This window comes from Acanthochromis polyacanthus, chromosome 19 (genome assembly GCF_021347895.1).
Source record: "Acanthochromis polyacanthus isolate Apoly-LR-REF ecotype Palm Island chromosome 19, KAUST_Apoly_ChrSc, whole genome shotgun sequence".
Taxonomy (NCBI): Eukaryota; Metazoa; Chordata; class Actinopteri; family Pomacentridae; genus Acanthochromis; species Acanthochromis polyacanthus.
The window spans coordinates 8972271-8997678 of record NC_067131.1 but is presented as its reverse complement, the minus strand read 5'-3'; the positions used below and the strand labels follow the sequence as shown (position 1 = coordinate 8997678).

Genomic DNA, 25408 nt, shown 5'->3' with positions numbered 1-25408 from the left:
TGCAGTTATTGTGAAAATATACTTGTCCTGAGACCAAGTATTTAAAAAAAAAAAAAAAAAAAACTAAGAGAAAAGAATGTTTGAACATATTTATTAAAATACCATATAAGTCTGTAGGTCCTCCAAAAATGCAGTTTTTCCTCTTGTCCCACCTCCCTGATGACCAAATTGAATCTTAAATAAATCAGTTTACATGAAATTTAAATCTTCTTTTTTGATATTGTTTCTTCATGGATGTCTCTTTTAATTGTGGGAGCATTTTGGCAGGTTTTGGTGTTCAGAGGGTTTCATTTGTGACTTGAATCCTTTATTATGTGTAGTTCTACAAATAGCAGTAGCTCATTTTAATTTCATTTAACCAGAAATACCTCCATTATTTAGTAACAAGTGTAGTATGGGATGCGAGAGGTGTGATGGGCTCTATTAGTGTATCAATTAAGCTCCGGTTCTCCTGTATTCCAGAGGGACTTGCTGACACTGGACCAAACAGGAACCACCTGCTGTACTGCCTTAGAACTTCAAACACAATCTTGGCCTGCCTTTAATCACATAAGTAAAACCAGAGTGGCAGCACAGAGGTGCCTGATGTGAGCCAGAAACTGCCAGAGCTCTTCTGGAGCCGGTCACCACACGGGTAGCTTCATATTTAACACACAAACATCCATCTTTTCATTTAACTTTCGGCAAGGAAGCAAAAAAGAGAATTTCCCAAAATGTGAAAGTATTTCCTTTAAGAACTCAAGATTTTATTTAGTCCTGAGGGTGTAGGTCAGACTGAAGATTAAGGCCAAGAATGTTCAAAAAGCAAAGCGTGGAAAATAAAGCAGAGCAGAGCAGTTTTTCAAGCACAGAAAAATTAAAAAAAAAAAAAAAATAGCAAGAAGCAAGCAATGGCACACAATCAAATGTATGAGTTTGATATTTTTTAAAGCTTGGGTGGATAATGTTGTCTTTGTTGCCTGCAAGTTTTTAAAAGCAATTACTAAACATGTATGACTAATATCAATCAATTACTCTGACTGAGTGAAACAATATACTATAAGTAATTATTCTCCAAGAAATCTCACTTTGCATCCTTGCTATCTACACTGATCACTGGATTCTTCCTGCATTCTGTTATCTCAGTGGATTATAACCACACTGTATTACTGCGGAATAGTCAAAAGTCTTTGTTTTATTTAACGCTCTTTTGACAGTTTGTCTGGTATGTGCATTGGGAGTCTGGATGGGTATGAGAGGAAGATGGCTGAGTAAAATAAAATCATGAATGAGTGGAAACACTTGATTACAAACACAAATTGACACATGGTGCACAGACAACGAGCAGCATAATTACAAGTAAGACACCACAAAACATGTAGGATTTTCCCATAGTACAATGAATGCTTGTAAATGTCACGTGTACACTTGAGAAAAAAAAACTCTTTTTAATTTATTCTCTCTGTACCATTCAGTTTTGTCCTTAAGCAACCCACTATTGATCATTCTGACTGATGGCAGCTGTCCATTAAAAGCTTACTGTTGAAGGTACAGAAAAGGGAAGAAATATACTTAACTTCACAAAGTAAAGTTAAAGGGCAACTTGCAAGTTATTTTTTAAATTTTATATTAAACTTAACCTTTCCTTGAAATTATAATTTTAAAGCTCCAAAACGTTGATTGCAGCAGTTTTACAAGATGTGAGAGCAGAAATGAAGAAAAAAAAGTATACATTTTGTGCAATGTTCTCAAAAAGGCATTAAGTTATGCACATAAACTCGTCTAGTAGCATTAATCTCCCTCAGCACAAAGTACAGCAGTAGGTGAGTCTTAGCAACTTCTTCTTTAGTTAGTTGTTCTTTTTCTTTTTTTGTTATTGCTACTTTGACCTTGCATTTCTCCATTTTAGTGGGTTTGTGCAGGATGGTGCACTTAGCATTGCTGCATCATGGTTACTTAAAATTACTTTTTAATGCAATTTATGGCATTATTGTGGCCATATTCAGTGTGTTTACATTACATTTAAAGACATATTTACTGTAATTACTTTTATTCATAGCGGCTGTATTGTTCATAGCCACCATTTCTGTTCTGGATCCAAATTCCTGTCCAACAATATGAGGTTAATTATGTTGTGGTGTTGTATTTCTGAAAAAGTAGCTTAAGAAGGCTCAACTATTAAACAAAACTTGCTTTTTTATGTTAACAGCAGGTGCCTACATATAAACCAGGACTGAAATCTTAAGAAATCTTAACAGAACTCGCTCAATCCAGTATATTCAGGAGCTGACCTGTTGTGTATGTTGGGCTAATGTTAGCAAACTTAAATATTGTTTTATGGACATTAATGAGTCTGACCACTGACTTTATTATTAATATTGTAGGGTCTAAAAATGTAGGTTCGTCAAGTAAATCTATATTACATGTAGTATTTGCATTTAACTTCACTGAACAACCCTCAATGTAGTTTTAAATTTGTTACATAATTAACAGACAGAAGTCAAATCACCTTCTTTTTACCACAATAACACAACTGTAGGTTGTGTATTTAGTAAAGTTACTAAGGCTTGATTTAAGATTTGTCACCATTTAAGTCAATAGTGAGGAGCCTTTCTTCATCTGCATCATATGCAAACAAAGGAAACAATTTCCATCACAGTGAGAAAATCCTACATGTGCCACGTTTAAGCATGACAATAATACATCTATATGATCACACTGAAAAGATGCCTGCCTTATCAAGACATTTTTGTCTGTTTTTGAACTCCCAAAGTCCTGTTATCTTAAAACAAGTGAACAAATCTGTCCGATACAAATCAAATTGTGTACTAGAATCCCCAGAATTTGTTTTTATGTATTGTTCTGGCAATTATTTCCACAAATTGATACTTACTGGTTAACAAACTCAATAGGACAAGCAGGTTTTTTCACTTGTATTATAAAAACAGGATCTTTAGCAGTCAGTAATAAACAAAAATGACTTGTTAAAATGTAGACGTCTTTGCAGCGTAAAAGCAAACATTCATTGATGTCGAGCAGCAACGACAGCTTGTACATGTATAAAAGCAGCTACAATAAACACATTTATCATGGCCAAGTTCTTCAGTCACAGTGTGACTTTAGTGCTAATTGAGATCGTTACATCTCAAATCACATTTCATGACGTCTATTGAAGCAGAAATCCGTCGCCTCTTTATGAGAGGGCCACTTGAGTCACACAAAACCACACCATTACAAGTTTGCTGTTTTTGTTCATTTGACTTACTTTCTGCCTCTGGTCGAGTTATAACTCCCTCCATATTTCTTCCGATTAAGGATGAGAGCAGCAATTTCTGGCACGTAGCGAGCAAACATGGCCTACATGCATGAAAAAGAAAAAGAAAAGGGCATGCAGAGAAGTTCTACTGCGGCGGAGGCAGTAGAGCCTCCTTGAATACTTACTTTCTCCCATTAACCGCACTATAGGAACCACCATATTTCTTGCGGTTTCCTATTAACTCTATGATTTCAGGGACGTAGCTTGCAAACATGGCCTAAGGAGAAGATAGGAGACAGAAGAAGAGACTAAAAAAAAAGACAAGCAAAGAAGAGAAGGCCGTCTAATTCTGCTGTAAAGAAATCTGTAAAGTCTGAGAGAGGAACTACTGTATGTGCAGGGGTAGTATTAATATTTATTTATCAGGAAAATGGAAAAAGAAAATAAATGTCTAATTCATTCAAATTAATGGAGGAAAATTGGTGAATGTAAGCTGAAGTTTGATCACAGTTACATTTCCAAATTCAAGAAAAAGAATGAAAATGGAAAAAGGAAATTAAAATGCTAATATTTACAGATACTGGAAGAATAAGGAGAAAAATGACAGCTGATGAGCGGTATGTCGATCTGCGGTGGAAAAATAAAAATCGTAAAATCAAGAAAAAGCCTTATGTGCCATGTTTGTCCAACAAACACACGTGTTAGGTTGATTTAAACAGCACTGCAAAATGGATGGCAAACATTTGATTCACTTTAAGACCCTACACTGCTGCAAAACTACCTAAACTTAGCACAGTTATCTGTTTGTTATTGCAGTTTTTTTTTATTACAGAAATACTGTAAGTGTTTGTCATTTTAAGATCTATGCTTTTAGAGGAAAGACCACATTTTAAATCCAGAATCACTGCAGGTATGAGGATGAAAATGTAGTGTTTTATGAAGGTTATCTTGTTTTTATTTAGATGCTACTACAAAAGATCTGTAATGCCATTATGAAAATCGAATTACAAGGAGAAAAATAATCTCATTATACACAAAAGAGGCTTTTTGGCTTCCTAAAATTTAACATTTAAAGTTCCTTTAAGTTCAGAAAAATGATGTCATGTATTTTGTATCATGCTGTTCCTAATTTAATCTATTTGATGTTTACACTGAGCATCAGGCACACTATTTTAATCTTTCTTTCAATTAGAATTTGCAGTTTAAAGCTGCTGTCCAGAGTTTGAATCGCAGCGTCTCCCAAAACGCAGTTGGTCCCACCCTCCCTCCTTCTGATTTTGCCCCTTTATTTGTGCACGCGCGCAGTACATGAGAGGGGTGCCCGGAGTGCTGCAGCATATGGCCTCTTTTGCTGTTTTCCCCTCTTCTGCATTTAGTAAATAATAAAGGAATTACGTTAGAATGCTGTATTGAGTCTAACTTGTCCTAATACCAAAATAACATGAATCTGCTAGGACGAACGAGTAAAGTTTCAATATGTGATTACACTCGTGTATCCCTCTCGATGACGTTGTTTATCAAACTTAGTGCATTTACGCGTGTATATGTGTTACATTGTTTATTTCTATCTAGAGTTCAGAATTGCATGACTCCTCTGACAAAGAGTATGTCCCAGACGCCCCAACTTCTTCCTCCAGAGGTCGGGCATCTAAACGAAGCCGTCAGGCGGGCTATGGAGGCTGTGGTTGGGGAGCGACGCGAGCACCCCGAGCCAAAAAACGTCCTGCAGTCTCTTGGCCTGACAAGCCGTGGGATTGGTAACTTTTCTGGAAGTTGCTGATCCCTGATGCTCTCTCCTCCACAAGCAAAACAAATGTGCGCGCGGTTGCGTAGTGCGTAGCTCGCCCACCTCTGCATGGGCTTGCTTGCTGTGCGCGTAACCGTTGATTGACAGCATGACAAAGCTGAAGCTCGAACTTGATTGGTCGGCAGCAACCGGCGCTTTTTGGAATAACATGGGGGTCTATGAGAGGAAGGCGGAGCTCAGGAATAAATTTTCATATCGCGTTATACTAACTTTATATTATAGTATCGAACTAGACTAACACATTTAAGCTTTGTTAAAAAATGATACATAAATTGAAAACAAACGGAAACTCCGGACAGCAGCTTTAAATATAGATTGTGGCTTTCCAAAAAGATAGAAAACTTAATTTTGCCCATAACTCCTTTATACACCTTCTCCTCTCAGTTATTGTACAAAATTACAGCGAGTCCATCCTGAATAATACTTTATAATCTGGTTAACGCTGCCCTCTAAATGATCTTTGGCTACTTTTGAGTAACTCAGGTCCGTGGTAAATCCCTAGTATTTTTGGTCAGATTAGGACCGATTCTGTGAATAGTTGTGCAGAAAGTGAGACATGCTGCTACATCCATGAAGCTCGGCTATAATAAATCATCCCCATCTCACAGTGTTTGTTGGAAAGAGGGAGGGGAAGCAGGAGGGTGGAGTCACCTGAAACCGTTTTACAGTTAATAACAGAAGTTCTTAAACATTCTACATGTCACATAGGAATTAACATGTAACAAAACTGAACAAATGCTGGACAACTTCTAGATGATATGCAACATACTGTGGTGAAGTGGCGACCCACACAAACAGCTCAGAGTAAACAACAGGTGAATGGCGTCCTAAGTTGAATCCCGGCGTTTTGCTAACACCTGGCGGGTTTGATGACTGGTTGTATGGAGGATTTTAAAACAGAAGTAATAAGAGGGATTTTTACCAAACCACCAAGGATGAAGAAGACCATAAACAGGCGACCCAGGGTGGTTTTGCATAAACATCTCCGTAGCCAACAGTGGACATTGTAACCATGAGTAAGTAGACACATTCCCAGTAGGAAAGTGTCTGGGAATTTTGGAAATTTTCCCAAGGATCCCCTGAGTTTTCCACCTGCAAGACAAGTGGACATTTAAAGAACAACCACAAAAACAGACAGCTGTAAGGTTTCCTAATCCTCATGCAGGGCGCCAAAAGCATATACAAGTCACAAGCAGCTATTGGGGTCATCACCATACTTTCTCCTTAGGTTAAATGGCTGCCACTGACTTACCAAATGAATGAAGCCTGCTGCAGTTAGCCATGTGCTTATGAAGATTGAACACAGGTTCACCAGCTTAATCGAGTTGCTATTTTAAAAAGAATCAGACAATAAAAGATGAAATAATAACCAGAAAGGAAAGTGTTTTGTTGTTCAGTTCATCACAAAATCATCAGAATTTCTGCTCGACCATCTGATTTGCCTGAAATTTTGGTAAAAGCAAGGGCGTCAACAAAATAAAAAATATATGCCCAGATTAAAAAAAATTCTTAGCTATATTTGTTGAATATATATATTTGAATATCTTCTGTTCATCTTGGATTAGCCTACCTATTTTTTAAACTAAAATTTCACATTAATAAAGTATTCTATGTTTTGTTTTGATACGCAGATTCATACGGTTCCAAAAATATTACAAATTGACTTCTGCATTATTTTTTTTTGTTATAGTGTGCTCAAAGATGAGACCTTTCATGACATCATGACATTTTTTCAACTTATTTAATCAGCTTGTCCGATATTCCAGATTGTAAATCAATGACATGATGAAAAGTAACAGTGAACCTTTTGAATTTTAATGTTTTAATAGTTCCTGAGAAATTGTGGTTCAAACACGGCCTCGAATTTAAATGTGCTGGAAATGTGGGTCAACAGGCACTACAATTATTTTTTTAAACATCACAGAAAGTAGTTGATATATCACTCAAAGATTACACATTTTCAACATGCGTAGTTCATGATTTTAAAAAAAAGTTTCGAGCAATCCAAAGATTGTTGAGCAGAAGACTCCTGATGGTTTGAGATGGAATAACCCTTATGAGAAACTGTTAAACACTATGAATAGGATTTGTCACGAACTATTGGCCCTATAATAACAACATTCAACACAATACAATGAAACTCTTAAAATTGCACTCCTGCAAAACATTTTTCCTAATTAATGTGCACACTTTGCTTGTTCTTTTTCCCTTTTTCATGCTATGCTGTTGTGACTTTTGGCTTATTATAAATATTTCCAATCACTTTCCACAAAAAGTCAAGTTTTCATACCCTGCATTTGAACAATGTGACTGATATAAATGTAAACAGATTCCTTTTGTGTGCAAAAGTCTTCATCAGTAGATATTTAAATAATAATCTGTATGTCTTACTGCAGTACGATACCTGCATGACATCTATCTACTTCTTCATGTTCTGTCTTTACCATCATCTGAGCGAGAATATTCAAAAGCATTTTGTTGCGCTATAAGCTCTCTCTGACATCTGTGCTAAAAGCTTTAACTCTGGGCAAAAACAGCACAAATAGAAATCTATTTCAGTCAAGACTGTCTCATATAATGTAATGTTCCGAGAGTGCACAACATGCATGTTACTGATGTTCATATCGTTGCTTCAGGGAAAACTTCTCACTTTTTTCTCCTTCAAAATAAAACCACATTACAGCTGCAAAATATCACTGTGCATGCAAAGTTCACACATAAAGCATTACAAGCACTCGACTAAAAGTAAGAGAAAATGTCAGTACACTTACCTTGTCTTTAGTATATTCAAAAACTGTAAAATTTCAGAGAACTGTATCAACCTTAAGGCCCTTAAAAACCTCAAACCTGTGAGAAAACAAAGACCATAAAGAAATTAGAGATGATTTTTCAGCAAATTAGACAACAGCAGTCGGTCGAGGTTTAACAACATCATCATACCTTTCATGCTTTCATCCATGTTTATCAGCTTCATGGGATTCATATTGATTAAAAAAAAAAAAAAAGAAGAAGCAAATTCCGACTGATCAAGCGGCACTAAGCACTTACTGCGGTAAAAGAAAGATTTTGTAATATGTGGGTGAAAAATGAGAGCCAGTTCCACATTCCAGATTTCTCTTCATCAACTCATAACACTGTTTTAATCTGACGAGCCCCGCTGTGCACCGGCAGCTACCTGATACACGCTTCATTCATGCCGGATAAAACTCTGAACGTGGGAGAGATGAAAACCTGGATTAGGGAGTAAAGGCAGGTGGACGCAAACTGCAAATTGAAAGAGTAAACAGATGTGACGTCAAATCCTGAATTTGAGGGCATTTATAGGAAGAAAAAAAATTGGAGCTAGTGTTGCCAGCAGTTCAAGGACGACGTAACACCAACCAAATCAGCAGCAATAACAGCAGCTTGATCTCCTCCACACGATCACCGCCTGACTGCATCACATGCTGTATAGATGCTGGATCACAGCTTCTTACTGCATCTTTAATGGCATTTCTGTCTGAAAAAGCTCACATTTGACAAAGAAAAATGTCACTAGGTGCAGTACAACTAAACAACCTGCTAAAAGGAGCCTCCCACCCGAGTTAAAAAGCCATACGATTCATAGAACAAACTCCCTTCTGCATCTATTGTGTCAGAGCGCCATAAACAATAAAAGCCACCTCAGCTAGAAGTGAGCAATCAAGTAAAATCCATCTCCACATTCATTAATCGGGCTGACAAACTTCCCCGCTGACATGGATTTGCGTTGACGCCAGATGACACAAATCAAAGACGCTACTGGCAATCATCAGCTTTAAAAAAACCCAACATAAATAAATGATGATTTATAAAGTGACATGAACCGTGGTGAGCCTTTGCCAAAACTCCTTTTTTCATCTCAAGTGCGTGTTTGCCAGATGGGAAGCGTAATACGGAGCAAATCCTGAAACTGCTCCAGCTTACACACAGAGTCCAGAGAGTTCTAGACGTGCCAGGACTCAGCTTTAGAGGAGATTCCCCCTCGTTTTCATATCATGCAGGTCTTACCCCAGTAGGAGATTACATGGAAGCAAGCACCGAAGCTGTAGCAGATGCTGTCTTGGTCCTCTTTGTCCGTGACCTGTCCGTGGCCCATCCTGACCCGGTAGCCCTTCTGGAAGAGCTCACCGGTGGATTTCTTGCGTCTCCTTGTGTTAGAAATCTCAGACTGCGTGCCTCCATCAGGCCCCCTGTACACTAACATCTTAGTGGGAATCATGTCTAGAAATTTCAAGCAAAAGTTTGCAGCAGAAAGTCCAAAATCTGCCTCAGAGCCACGATTTCACTGTTCCAGATATCAAGCGGAAAATGTATTCGCCGTGGAAAAAACAAAAAAGTCCAGGGGGTTAATAATATTCGTACCCAACAGGGTGTCGTCAGAAGCAGCTCTTTTGTGAAGAAGCATTTTGATGTGATTTATCTCAGAACTTCACAGTATCCTCATGGCGATCGGGGCGCGCTCGGCAAGCTTAAAGCAAACCCTTTTCCCATCAGGATATTAGAGTGTAAGCTCCTTTAGGATTCATCCAGGGAAAGGAAGAGGCCACACAGCAAGTCTGTCCATCAGCTGGCCTCACAATGTAACCCACATCTCATCCCTGTAACACCACAACTGCTGTTGACAAACCAAATTTCATTCTTTAATCTTGGACAAGCACAGCGTGTCTCTTCGCCTCACATTTACAACAGAACACGAGTCATGTGAACAGCCAGTAAAGCTGTGTGTAGAGAAATGGGACGCTGTGGCACTCATTGTGTTTTTCTATGGATTTTCTGCAATAATCCGTAAATTAATCACAGCTGATGTAATGACTGCTATTGTTGTTGACGTTGAAAGGGACGTATCATGCTCGTTTCCAGCTCTGTGTTGTTGTTATTATGGGAGTTCACTGGAGCAGCTTTGCATCACTTAACTTCTATTGTGTCCTCGCTGTTACACACAATCACAGGTTAAGAGTTAAACAAGGTTGTTTAGCTCTTCTCTCTGTAAGATCCACTTGACTAAAAACCCACTTTCTTCTGATTGGTCAACTTATGGAAGCCTACAAGGGGCATCAACAACTACCTGTAAGCATTGAAAGTAAACTGTAAATATACTAACATAATGTCTCCTTCTTGATTGGAAATGACAACTTATCAGATCCATCTGTACATGTTCAAGTCCAAATCTGATCCAGAATATGAGAGTGGACACCATGACCGTCCACAGCAACAAAGACCACAGCAGGACGTCTCAGTTTGGTAAATACTCCTCTCATTACCTGATTATTGTGTGACATGAGGTTCGATTTCGTCGTCAAGTCACAATCTGCATACATTTTTTTTTCCATTTATGCCCCTGTTAACAAGGACCCCTGCAGGAAATGTACTAAAATGCAAATTGTACTGGAAAACATCTGCAATCAGGAAATACCACAGGAAAATGTTATTCTGTAACTATATCTCATGTTTCCTGCACACATTAGATAGTCAAACAGTCAAATTACATATTCACCTCAAGGAAAATTCCTAGAAGATTAAATAAAGATTAGAACCAAACCTCAAAAGTACAACCATTACGGTTTCATCTTTTCCAATAATCATCCTCAACCTCTGACATGCACTGAAAGTTGCAAACTGCTGCTTTCGAGCATTTGCATTTGAGGACAGTTTAATACTAAAAGCCTCTTTCTGTTTTTACACTTCTTCTCTGGAGGAAAAAAGCTGCAACATGGGGCCGCCACCAAGACACCAATATCTTATCTGGAAGAGCAATGTTCCAGCGGATTATTTTCCCTGTCGAGATAAATGTGATGTTTGCATTTCGCACTTGCAGGAGGTCAGAATTTCAACCTCTAAATCCAGACTCTGCAGTAAAAACAGTAATCGCATTCATTAGCCGCAGGTTGTTTATCTGCATCCAAAACATGCTCAAACCTCCAGGGCTGTCGTGCATCAACGGTCATGTTATTGTAAGAGAATATTAGTGCACACTGGGAGTGTTTTTGTGTCGGACAGCAGGGTCGGCAGATTGGCAGTTTGGCCGAGCGCCTGCTAAAATATGGACTTTTAGATCGGAAGAGGGAATCTGACAGCTGCCACTGAACCCTGCAGAGCTGGTTCATCACCTGGTCGACCGCCGTTTAACCAAACACAGTCACTAATCCCCCTCCACCAATTGTTCATACTGAGAGAGCCTGACTCTTTTGTTCCTCCCACTGGAAGAGAAAAACACAGGAAATGTCGGCTCATTTTATTGTGATCAGGGTTCAGTTTGAATAATATTTTTAATCCATAAATTTGGATACAGATTTTCACAGCAGACAGGTGCTACTATTAAAGCCTCTGTTCTATTCAGTGAGACAGCGAGTCAGTGGGAGCAATGTCATGAAACTGAAGCAGGAAAATAACTCGTTTTTATGATCAACTTCATTATTTACGCCTCTGCGTTTCATGCAGTGACATGTCAGAGGAGGTTTTGTGAAAAAGGCCATTAAAGTAAGCTGAAAACATCAAGATTCAGGCGACAAACTGTATGAATCTTATACGTTTAAGCTGCTCTCCCTGAACACCTGGTGTGTGACGGAAGTGCTGCATTCTGGTTGGTGTGAAATACAGTAAGAAGTGCGAGTCATGCAGGGCTGAGCAGACAACAGAGAGAACAACACCTACACAAACAGCAACAACAGGGTGGCAACAGTAACAACACAATCACTGCTGCTCACGCTGAGCCACAAACTCTGAGGAACGCAGCCAAAACAATTACCGGAGCCAGAACTATTCATTCCTTAGCTGAGCGGAAAAAAAGTCGAAGATTATAAATTGCATTTTTAAAAGTGGATTCTCAGAAAGGCTCTTGTGGTCTTGATTATGAGTAATGACAAGAGAACGTCGTGATATCTTTTAAACTAGAGCTGATTAGCTGATCCATTGCATCGGCCAGAAAAATAATATTATCTGCAACTACGTGACAGTCCAGTAATGACTTCTCAAGCAAAACAGCAAACACTTGCTTCTTAAAATGTAATATTTTCTGCTTTTCTATTATCTTTGAGTTTTGGACTGCAGTTTGTCCAAAACAAGTCTTCTGTAATCATCACAATGGAAGAAATTTAGATAGATGTTAGATTTGATTTGATTTTTCTGTTTTTTGCATTTTAATGGAGGCAATCTGCAGCTTATTTGAATAGAATGAAGGTAGTTGTGTGCAAACAGCACAATATTTTTGAAACTTGCATCTGATGTAGTAAACTGTTAAAGGAAAACTCCAGCATCAGACTGAGTTTTTTCTGCCCTCAACTTCTTTAAGATGAGACACTGCAGGCAAAAAGAGTCAATTTTAAGAGGTTTCTCTTTTATAACACGCCTTCTTTAAGACTAACAGAAAGAAAACATCCTGAATACACATTGGGTTGTTTATTTCACAAAATTTTGTCTATTTGTGTCTGTAGATTTCAATGACATTTCTTTAAAGGTTGTTTTCTCAAAATGAGTTTTCTTTCACACTCTGAGCCAGAAATCCGCACTTCATTAACTCCTACATTCACCACACTCTCCTGTTTTATTCCTGTCTGTATGCTGAAGGTTTTTATTGAGAGGTTTGTCCATTCACCATTCATAACCTGAATAATGGAACATTTCATTCATGGAAACATGGCACAAATTGATTTTTCTCTGGGTGTTGGCAGTATTTTTAAATTTATAGAGTAGTAAAAAGAGGATGATTTTCAAAATATGCTCTGTAAAAAACTTTGGCTGAAATAGGGTTACAAGGTGAAATAAAAAATATCCAGCTGGTTTTATCATTCATATTTCTATTTTGGAATCCGAATTAGGGTATTTTCAGATATATGATCTCTCTGGAGATTTAAACAGAGTTTCAGAAAGCTTGCAAGACAAAAAAAAAAAATCCAGTCTTAGTGAGAGTAATCAACTGGAGAGGTTTCATGGTAATATCTTTTGTTTAAATATAGTACAAATATATTGTCTGGATTGAATAATGTAACAATCAACTTTACAATAGGGACATGAATAAATATTCTGTCTTAAAACACTGGGTATCCACACAGAACTAACAAAGAGGTGAGTAAATGTCAGATTTTGGCAATATCTGTTTACACAAACCTATATTTGTGCTCAAAAGTTAGCACTAAAGCACAATAATAGGCGACGTGCAAGAAAATAACTTTAAGAAGTTGAAATTAGGTCCCTGCAATGCACAAATTTTCAAATTTCAACCATATAACCCATCCAAGCACAGTAGAAACGCTAAAACTAAATGGCAATAAACATGTATTTCTTATTAATCAACAGTTATCTGCACAATTCAGCCCACAGTGATATGGATAAAATATCAACAGCACTCTGATATTTCCCATCAGCTAAAATGCAAACTGTACTCTTGTACGCCCACTAGATGGCAACAGCAACCAGCACTATCTTCTACTTTAGTTGTCACACCACAAGTCACAGCGGCTCAGCCCAGAGGAAAATCCACAGGCACATTATGCAACCCATCAGGCTGTCATGGTGACTCTGAAGTAGAAAGTGTTCGAGGCTGTAAGAAGGGCTGCTGTGGGCAGGTTTGTTCTTTGGCTGACAAGAGGAGAAAAAGTAGCTATAAAAACCTGAAATGCAGCAAAAAAGAATGATCCCTCTTAATCCTGTAATTCCTCACAGACCTCTCCGAGTGATGAGCTTCACACATTTAGCAGATTGACTTCTATTCTCGCGCTCGAGCCCCCAACAAAGCCTATTACCTTTTTTCATCCATTTGTGTACTTTTCAATCCCAGCGTGATTTCATTCGAGTGTTATCGCAGGTGTGCTGGAGAGCTCTGCTGGAGAGGTGAAGGGCGAGTGAATGACAACCGCGGCACAACACACGGGATAGATAGAAAACCACACTGATGACACCTTAGTCAGCCGTACGATATTTGATACTGTTGTCAAGCAAACCAGCATGAGTTTGACGAATAAACCTCAGAAAAGCTTTTGAGTCATCATGCTAATCAGTTTTCATGCTGTGCTGTGGCAGAGTTTTTAATTTGATGCACTATTTCCACTGTGATCATGAGAATCATTCAAATTCTTCATGCATGTCATGCAACATCCCAACAGAAAGTTCATTTTATGACAAAAGTATCAAACTGATATGGCTGACTTTGTAGGTGTGTCCCCGAACACGACTGCAAAACACCAAGAAGTTTCCTTTTCGCAGCTTTAGTGATGTGCTGAGATTATCCGGTGCGTTCAATGACACCTGTTAGGCCCGGTAAATCCACTGGGTGGCACTGCAGGCTGCCGGTAAACACGATCCGCCGTGGGAGCGAAGTGTGTTTTCTTACCAAGCCAGCTCCTGTTCAGATACACCGACACAAACACCGGAGGAACCGTGAAGAAGTCCACCACCGAGTTCACCTCCAGCCAGAACCACAGTTTGTCATTGGCAGCAATGAACTACGGAATTTAATAAGAAAAGAGATCAAATTCACAACTTTCAGATGCAAAATAAGAGCACCTCTATGATTTTTTTAACCAAAAACGCAGCTGACTTCACTTACACGGAGGCCGAAGTACAGCAAGAAGAACACGTTGAAGGCCATGTCGATCTGCAGCGTGAAGTCTTTGTAGAAGTTCTGACAGGACTCGATCGGACTATTAGAGACAGAAACAAAGTGTGTTAATGTCCAAGGGCAGGGTCTGACAGTCAAATGAGAACAGAGAACTTTAATATTATGAGAGGATTTCATTAACAGTAAAACATAATAGATGCATTCTTCTCTTCCTGAAAATGCATTTTTAGGATTTCCAAAAGAATAGGAACATAAGAGTTCGAAAAAGTGCAATAGGTGGTATTTTCCAATGGTTTTTCTGTTGAGAAAGGGCATGCATTAATTGTCACACAAGCAATAACTTGATAGACCTGATTAACCCTTAAAGAACCGCAAAATGATCTGTCTGAGGAATGTGTTGTATTCCAAGTGCAATATATCCTTTCTGTCTTGCATTTCCCATCTCATAGACAACATTTCTTAGAAATATTCGGTCAAACACGATGGAAATGCAGAGCCAAAGCAGTAGTTTAAGGGTTAAATGCATGCAGAGTTCATTTCTTCTCTTATGAAATCAGGCAGCCATAGCAAATGCTAGCAATGCAGTGAAGTCTCACCCTCAAAAAGCTCGTATCTGGCACTAAGAATTCAAATAAAGAGAAATAATTAACCATGTAAATGTGAATGTAGTAGGTTAGTATGATTGTGTATTAATATCCATGTCGTAAAGGTTGAAAGGAAATGATGTCTCGGTATATTATTCACACCTAAAAGGAAAACACAGGATTAATGTACATTCACAACTGAACAAGACGGTGGAAGAAAAACAGTTAAGTTTCAGCAGAGCTGTGATGTGGATTCATAAATAATTTGAATGAATAGTTGAATGGAATTAATAAAAAAAGAATTCTTTATAATAGGAACAGTGATGTTAGTCATGTTAAAATGAAAGTCTAGTGATGAAACAATTAGCCTAGTATTAATAGATTAGTCAGAAAATTATGTTTTTATTAATAATTGCTCCATTTGTCTAAATCAACTGATATTTTTTGGTTTTGGTAATACAAAACAAGCTATGTGAATGACTCCCTGATCAAACAGAAAAGTCATCTAGACTAGGTCATAATAAACAATTATACTATTAGTTGCAGCATTAAAGCAGTGGTTTCCAATCTGTATAAAATGGTACATTTTGACTTTGCTATAATCTTTTTCTTGTGAACCGCTCAATTCTGTGGCTGTGCAGGCCTCCAAAAATTATTTACTGAGAAGGAAAACTGCTCTCGAGCTCATTTTTCACAATTTCTGGACACACACCACTTGCGATGAGGTGCCAGAAAAAGATATTTTTGTCAGTTTAATGGATCAAAACACGAGGAAAGTGTTGCCCTAAAGCATCAGTTGTTGTAAATCACATTTGTGCCAAGCGGGTCCATCTCCATCTAGTTTGTTTTCCTGGTTTCATGCGTTACTTCTTCCACCTGCAGCCCCGCTACACTCAGATCCACCAGCTTCTCTAATGCACAGCACATCCCTCAACAGCTGCAGCCTCCCCTGCGCCGTTTAATACCACTCGGATTAAAGCAAATTGCTTTTGTTATGTAAAAAATAAAAAAATAAGAAAAACAGACTCCTCGTGACAAAACGTCGTCCTCGCGGAGTTCATAAAGCAACATTTAGGTACCTGAGGGATTATTCTGAACCGATCTTATGCACGGCTAAACTTCTGGCTGATGATCAAAAGGATGGCAGTGGGATGAAGAAGACCAATCATCCTCGTCTAACTCACACAACTGTCAAAATTCACTCCAACTCTGATGGAGGTCATTGTTTTCAGAAGTCAGAGAGTATAATGCTCCAGCTGGGTTACATTATATGACCATAATGTATGTAAGTTTTCCTACAAATGCACTGTAATATGGTTGTATTTGTTACATTTGTCTGCTGTCTTTTTGTAAATAAAGCAATTTCAACAACCTCGGACTGTTCTATGATAATATTTTGAGTGATGGGAGTCTTTTTCAGTACTTATGTTGACATAATCATTATCACATCCAAAGGCCTAACTTGTAGCATCCTCAAAGCAAAATAGCACATCTTCTGTTGACAGAATAACAAACTGACACACAATTTACAATAAACTACAAAGGTGATGCAGTAAAATTTGCAACTTTTGTACATGATATGATAACACAAAGGCAACTAGCTAATGTTCTGATTAAAATTTACCTCACTCGATGTCGTTTTGCTTCGTTTTCCTGCATCTATTCTGCTTGTTAGTGTGTTTTACATGTTTGTTTCTCAAAAATTACAATGCAGATGCGGGGAATAAATCCGAACCAATCTCCTCTCTGGCACCTCTAAGAATAGTCCCAACATGCTGGATAGTTCTGCCCTTATTCACTGTAATGACACATCAGCCCAGCAAATCCCTGTCATTGCAGGGTGACAGACCATATAACGGAGGAAGGCCTGCAGTGCTAAATAATTGAGTTCCAGTAGGCCTGGTTTGGAAGAGGAATAAGCCTGTTATGGATCACAAACCCTTCCTGGCCACAGCAGCTCTGGTCTCTCTCCTTCATTCAATTCAGACTCAGATCAAACAGGACAGACCAGCTCACACGGGAAAGGTCTTCATGCTTACTGACGAAGCTACACGTGATTTTTTTTTTCCACTTTCACGACCTTGAACTAAAGCCAAAGCCGCTGAGAGTGAAAGGTCACAAAGATCACTTTAAACAGGTGTAATTGCAAAATGTCAATGCAGGTGCAAATGTAATCAGATTTATCTAAATCTGGTCACGCAAGTGCTGTAAATTTGAATAATTCAGCTAAAATGCACTAATGAGTAGATAGCAGTACAGAACCAGGATAAAGCAGAAGATATATGATACAGAAATGTATTGCAGGAGTAGTGAGAGGATGTTGTTTATCCTGGCTTGGTTCAGTAGATGTGTGCAGGCCGGAAGTCATTAAGCATCACAGAAGACTTTGTCATGGTAAGCTAAACCCCACAGTGCTCTCTGCCAACATTGAACTGCCCACCATCTCTGGATTCTAAAAAACATTAGGAGCTACAACCATGTAGTACTGACAATCTACAATACTTGAAGTGTGTATTATTTAGGAAAATGGTAGTAGATGCTAATTAAATTAAATGACTTGGATTGGACCAGGTGAACCCCCCCCCCCCAAAAAAAAAGCTTGACCAAGACTTCCCATGCTAACATGTTAGTTACAGCAGCTTTGCTTTGTGACATGATAATGTTGTGTTTACAGCTTGCTAAACTGCTCTGAAATGGACAAAATTACTTCATCCAGGCATTATTTAACCTGCGTCATTAAAGGTATGTGCAGAAAGCAGCATTTCAGTGTTTACTGGTAAGTTTGTCTGATCTTTGGTGAACAAATGGTGTGATAGCACCATCTGCAATACCACTCTTGAAGGCATAAATTTAAGATGTTGTTTGACTTAAAAGTGACAATGCAGTCACTGTGATGATATGAACACATTGAGAAAGGACCTGCTGGTAGCGATGAACCCACAAAGTCTTATCACCTGAATGTGCAGCTCCCCTCAGCTTTGCAGAGCTTTACTGCTTTGGCTCACTGTCATCACTGTCAGACAGACACAGTTAACAACCAGCGCAGTGAACACGGTGGAGCATTTAACAGCCAGGGAAACAGATATTTCTCTCAAAAGCAGTAGCTGAATAGACACTAAAAACACAAACCAAGTCGAAACCTTAAAATGATTATTCAACTTTCAGGATGCTAGATGTTGGAGTTTTGCCAATATCCAATATTGTAGAAATTTTCCAAATTATTTTGGCCAATTGCTGGCAGTGACGCTGATAAATGCACACATTTTTTCCAACTTAAGTGCAAAGAACATCATTATTAAACCTACTTTTCTTGTGGTGCCTGACTGGCAGGTGCACTCGGCAAACAGAAATCTGTGATATATTCTTTTCTGTAACATTTTCAAACAAAGCTCTAATTTTTACCCATCAAACGTCATCTGCTTGTCACCGTTTGCTTGTCAATATTCGTTTTAAGCTTTTCGGGATTGATATGATGATGATTCAGATATCGTTGCGTATCCATACTGTTCTACCTGAATGGTAACTACTGGATGAGCAAATGTTTTCTTATCGTTTCAACTTATCATCCTAAAACTTGGTCACCGGAATAGCCAAAGAACAAGAAGTCACCTTGAGCAGGAAAAGAAAAACTATTCCAGGCTATAGGTTTCTCAGCTACTTGCTAAATTTCTAATTTACCAAGGTAATTAGTGAAATAAAAGTTAATAATAAGGAATATAAGATTAGAAATGACTTGATAAAACTACAGCCGCTTTAAATACTCTGCAGTATGGATATAATTTGTTCAGTAGTCAGTGCTGAACCCTGACTATGAGTCTATGGTACTGACTCACAGCTGACACTAGGCTACATTGGAGCAGAGGGTCCAAAGTAGGACACAGCTAAAGTTTTCAAAGTAAAACTCCATCTAAGACCTAACTGGCTTCTTCATCTCTGCTGCTCACAGTTTGAGCTCTTCTTTGAGTCTAAGTGGGTCTGCTGTGTTGATGTCTCTCTTCGTGTCGCTTCCGGTCAGGTCAGCCTGTCCATCATATAACAGCCTCGGCAGCCCCGCAGGACTAATTACAGGAAGGGCTGTATCTGTTACAGTCTGCTGCCACTTAGAACCAAGCAAGAGAGCCGCTAACTGGCTGCTCTTTGGCTCTAAGTACCGGGCTTGTTGGGCTGACAGGTAGTGAAAAAACACTGTGTGAATAATAGAAAGACCTAGATAAGGCTGGAGATAGCAAAAAGTCTCGTAGGATGAAAATGAACATGAAGCACATCTTTCCACAGGTGCTGCAGCATTGTTCCTTTTGTGTATTTAACAATGTCCCTCCGTATGAGTGAAAAAGTTAAAGACGGAGGGCGGAGGTCATCGTTCATCAGATGAAAAGCTACCGAGTGCCGCGACAAGCAACTTCTGAGAACAACAAGGCCACAGATGGCATTGGTGAGGATGTAACTCTACCTGAGCTTTTCCAGATAATGAAATGAGATCATGCTCGCAAACCGCATCAGAGCAAACCTAGCCCTCAGCTGGATGTGGTCTTATGAAATAACAAATAACCTGGACACCTGCCTCCAGGACCGTGAGCCTGATTACTCAAGTTTACAGCCCATTTTCTCCCCTCTGCCTTTGCATTGCTCCCAGTGGGGACTCCCTCTGGGCTTGATAAAGGCTTTTATCCTGCTGTATTTTGCTCTACTTCTTAATGGCGCTTCCTGTCCAAACACCACCAGAGCTGCAGTAACAGTACACTGTCGCACACGGAGCTAAAAGGGTCTTCCGTTTCCTCCAGACCGATGATCGGTGGCGATTGTTCTGAGCAGGAACTTTGGACTTTCCTGCCTGCTTTAAAGAGCGATCCTTTCATTAAAGAAACTAAACAAACCCAGAGCAGTTTACCTGGAAGGGGACTGAACAAAAAACAGCAAATATGCATTCTCAGAGCACTCAGACTTAATAAGGCTGCTACTATATGCTGTATACATGAGGATTTATGTGTGTGTAGGAAACAGTTAATGGCTAAAGCCTCTGAGCTGATCATAAATCTCTAAATGCATACAATTTACCAATGAGCTTTTCTCATTTTTATAACTGAAGCAACTGAGACAAAAGTGCTTTAACATTTAACCCTCTAAAGCCCAAGCACTTTCTGGACATTTCATTTGCTCCAGTCTCATTTTACTTGCCGTCGGCTAATTTTTCACTGCAATGTAAAGTCCTGCACCTCTAGAAGCAGAAAGCACTCAAAAATGTCCTCTGTGCAGTTGAAGTAAGTAATAATGACATGGACTATTAAAAACAAAGTAAAAGCTGAAGTTCTTTGATTATTATTTACACAAGAATTGATTAAAAACATGAAATTAGCTTGTACAAAATGCCCTCAGGTGTTACCATACTGGACAAAAAACAGTGACTTCTTATGCTATGGATAATTAGTATACCAATATAATTTGTTTTCTATACTTATCCTCAATCTGTTCTGTGTTAACACAGTGCGCATTATTGGTTTTACCATTGCAGCAAACAGGAAATGTTCTGTCTTTCGTCTTTATCTTGTTAGCACAAAAGCTTCAAATGAGATGTAGAGTAATTTGATTTTGAAATATCAAGATATTAAGCTCACATTTGGTTAAAATTTCCAGCGAAATGATGCATCGCACAGTTCAAGGACCTTCAGAAAGTGAAAATATGATGCATTTTATCTGTTTTTACTGTTTCTAGCTGTGAGAAATGCTTTAATTCTGGCCATTTTTAAAGCTAACATGCCAGTGGGTTTTGGGCTTCAGAGGGTTAAACTGAATTAAGCTACAATAAGCTTTGAGTTTAATGTTCCAGATGGCAGGAAAAGCAGAACTGAACAGACTTCAGAAAGATATTGCACGTCATGATTTATCTGGTAAATTTATCAGATTCACTTTCGGATCTGTTCTGGTCGGTAAAGGTGCTGCATCCCCACAAAAACAGTGCTGATGTTTACAAGACTACATCTGAAGAGTAGACCTGATCTTAGGGTCAAATTAGAAATTTTACACAAATTACAAAAGCAGTCTTTAAAATATGCATGTATACTGTTAGTGCATACCTGAGATTACAAATATTCTGCACTGAAACAGGACAAAACAGGGTTAAATGTCATCTTTAAGGCAGAGTAGCATCAGCAGTGAAGTGTGATGAGTGAATACTTACTCAGAGGAATCTATGAAGTATATTACAAGGGCTCCAATGCTGAGTGCGAACACGAGCACCACCTGGAACAAATAAGAAAAAATGTCTTCTTATTTAAGTGAAACTACTAAATCATCCAAAGTATATGTTTACACAAAAAAAGGCTTAAAATTTGACAGTAGATGTTTAATCTTCAGATGCTTTGGGGAATAAGAAAAGCAGGACACCAGACTGTTGACCTACTTGGCTGGAAACAAGTTTATTCCTGTAGTTAAAATGTTTTTACCTGGAGCTTAGAAGAAAATATTACACACGCTTCTCTCACTTTCACTTTTGATTGCAAGAATATTTTTCGTAGTGGTATAAACAAGAGTAAGTTACGAAATCTTTTACGCATAAAATTCTAAACACAAAGGGTTTAAAATATTTTAATGCAATAAATAAATATATTTTATTTTATTCCAGCTTCTTCAGTGTGAAAATGTGCACCTTTTCTCTGATTTGAATCACAGTAAACTGAATATCTTCAAACTGGTGGTAGAATGAGATAAGATTTGAAGATTTCAGCTCAGGAAAATTCACATTTTTTCCCCTATTGTCTGCTATTTTACTGACTAAATTATTAAACAATAACAATTAACAAATAAATCGAGAGAAAATAAATCATATAGTCTATTAGACAATTGGTACAGCATGAACAAAAGGAGCAAATGCAACAAAACAACAGCGTTTCAAGGTTTGCTGCAAACAGCTCTTAACGAGCATCAACAGACCTTGATACATCTCGTCAGCCTGCTATAATTGTGTTACATAAACCAAAAAGAAAGAGTCGCAGGTTTGAACAGCAGTGTCACAAACACACTCATCGGTTACTGTACATCTGACAGTGTAAATAAATACACAAGAGCTTGGCACATCATGTAAATTGGCAGTGGAAGAGTGGGCGAGGTGACAGAACGTGGCTTCAGCTTTCACAGACACAAACAAGGGGAGGATGCAGCTGAGCCTGAAGCTTCGGTGGTCACGGTCGAGCAGCATGACAATAAAAAAAAAAAACAGGGCATGGCTTTAACTCTGCCATTTCTGCAGAGGGGAGATGCTGCAGAATAAACCGAAGCCTGGGTTGCAGGTAATAAACGTGAGATTCAGGAGAGCACGTAGCAGCTTAGTGGGAGTTCAAGTGGAACTTAATCACTGTCAGATTAGGACTAAACTGTAAATACAAACAATTAAACTGAGAACAAGCAACAATCAGCGTGCCAAGATGTTCAGAGAAGAAGCCAGACTGGAGGTGATGCTGCCTCTCTGTGCTTTCACCCGACACTGAAAATCACACCGGGGCTGCCGTCATCATGTATTTGTCTAACGGAAGGTGAAGGTGGAAGATTATCAGAAATGGAGGACAGAAGATGAAATCTAACTAGAGCAGAGGGATGAAGTTTATATATTTCATATTTTGCAGTGCGAAGCTACAAAACCAGTTTCCTACCATTTGGGAAAGAAAAGGCTCAGATTTTGAATCCATTAACGTTAACTGTACAGCAGGATCAATTATTTCTAAGCCAAAAAGCACAGTGGCTCATTAATACTGTTGTGAAATGAGTGTCCTAATTTTCCCTTTTAAAGCCACTGCTAATGTAGACGAGGGCTCGACCCACAGATAAGAACCCAAAGGCTTCAGCCAGACAGCAGAACAAATGTTTTACATCCTGAAATACACTACCGGGTTATCTGCGGCCCTACCTGGCTTTCATCTATTTAGAAATGACACAATGGCCATCCTGAACAAGAAACCAATGAGCATGCATAATGAATGAGCCCAACCTAATTCATTTCCATGATGTGAAATTGTATTGTCAACCTGCAGCCACTGATGGCTCCGTAATGACAAAAAGCACCCACATGCATTTTTAATCGACCCTTCCTCTTTGAAAGCCAGGAAATCTCTTTATGCCTCTGACTGTCCCAGTTTAGAAACCGGAAACAATGCTGGTTTAAACCTGGAGGAGCTAACGCCAAACAGGCTGTAACAAGGAGCGGCCAGTCATGGTTGGGTTTGTCAATGAGGTGACAGCAGACAGTGCCAGCCAGCGGTCATCATTCATCTCAGTCAGCAGATAATGATGGATCACATCTGTACCTTCAGCCACCCTCAGCCATTTGCTGGCAAAAAGCTCCACCCACAAGGGGGCACAGCGAGCTCAGACTCACACAGAGGAGCGAGCGACCGCCGCATGACGACCAAGAGAGCTGCCAAGAACACACTCAGCCCAATTTGCATTTATTTTTGCCAACACACTCATCCCTTAATGTCAAGTACAAGATAAGAGGGAAATCGCTACAAAAGAAAATGTCAAATGTTTTCTCAAAAATGAAGAAAAACTCATCGAGTGTATGGGTAAAAGTCTGTCTAAACAAGCTTTAAGTGAAGACAGAAGCCATTTGAAACAGCTCCAAGTCGAGCCTCACATCGTCTCAGGTTATCTGAGGCAATTTTATGTCAACTCTCAGGTCTGTCAGAGCAGCTGTCAAGCCATCCGAGACAAGTCAGAGTTATTCCAGGTCAGTCAGACTGAGCCCAAGTCAAGTCTCAAGTTATTTGAAACAAGTTACAATCAATTCTCAAAGCCGTGAGCACAAGTCTCAAATCAAGTCATATGGCGAGAGTCCAATTCAAGTCTCAAACTACCTCAAGAATCCAATCCAAGTCTTCAAAGGCAAAATGTGTTAAACTGGCACAGAATTTAAGCATTATCGGTTTAAAACACGTTTTTACAGCTAGAGGTTCTTTTAATCTAAATCATACGAATTACAAATGTGGATATTTTACTTTTTTTTGAGGTCAAAACTTGAAACTGAATTCACTTTCAATGGATAGAAGATGTTGCATGTGATAAATATCAACGTCTTTTAGAGGCAATTTTGGGCTTCATATGGAATTAATTAATAATCGATCTAACTCTCTGTACTGTCCTGAGTGGCAGCCAGCCAAAGGTGCTCTTCGTATGTTTAAAATTTGTGCCTTGATTAGTTTTCATGTTTCTATTCTAGTCTTAAATTTGTGCATTTATTTTATTTCAGGAATGCATCACACTTCTATTGTGCTGCTTTTCTACTAAGCGTTGCATTTAATATTCAAGTTTGTTCTTCTAAACAACATCTGATACGAGAATTTCCTTCAGGATCATATGATCATGTAGCCTAGCCACGCTAGACCCAGGTCTGAAGACACAAGGGTCTAGGAACTCTCGACAGGGAGGAAGGCGGGCTAAAAGGTTGTCTTTCAAATCACTCTGCAGCAATTGGGTAGGTATACAACCAATCAGCGCAACGAATAGGCTGATGTAGTTCCTAGAGCGCCGGAAATCAGAGGATGCGGGAGTTTTCGGTAAAGCCTTATTTATACAGTCAATGGCTGAAGCTCAAGTATATTACAGACATGTTAACAGAAAGATTATTCAGAGTCGGTGCTAATGGAGCTCAACGACTGTTGTCGTTTTTGTTGTCGACCCTGGCAGAGAATTAAATTCGTTGCCGTGGGTTGTCTAGCGCGCTTAGGCTAGTTGTTTCCGGTTGTTTCTGTCAGAATCGTCACGTCTCTGTCGTCACTTAGTTACGCCCGCCTTCTGACTCTACACTTCATGGTGATTCGTCAGCCAGATTTAGGAGCATCCAGCCTCGAGGCTTACCGAGGGTAACTAGACCCACCCTGGCAGAGAATTAAATTCGTTGCCGTGGGTTCTCTAGCGCGCTTAGGCTAGTTGTTTCCGGTTGTTTCTGTCAGAATCGTCACGTCTCTGTCGTCACTTAGTTACGCCCACCTTCTGACTCTACACTTCATGGTGATTCGTCAGCCAGATTTAGGAGCATCCAGCCTCGAGGCTTACCGAGGGTAACTAGACCCACCCTGGCAGAGAATTAAATTTGTTGCCGTGGGTTGTCTAGCGCGGCTAGGCTAATGATCATGTGTTTTTGCTTATAAATCTCAACAGTTTCAATATTTTGATTAAGTTTGGTCCTATGAATTCTTAGGGTTTTTTGAGAAAAGTCTGAC

The 25408-nt window shown here is 39.1% G+C and overlaps 1 protein-coding gene across 1 annotated transcript in view; it reads right to left on the bottom strand.

Moving 5' to 3' along the window:
* Nucleotides 1–25408, bottom strand: part of LOC110958237 (calcium-activated potassium channel subunit alpha-1) — a 104984-nt gene that overhangs the window by 38569 nt on the left and 41007 nt on the right. The window contains 8 exon segments of the mRNA XM_051939055.1: nt 3419–3512; nt 5965–6017; nt 6020–6134; nt 6295–6370; nt 7814–7889; nt 14389–14500; nt 14605–14698; nt 21376–21437. Coding sequence (XP_051795015.1) covers nt 3419–3512; nt 5965–6017; nt 6020–6134; nt 6295–6370; nt 7814–7889; nt 14389–14500; nt 14605–14698; nt 21376–21437 — 682 coding nt within the window.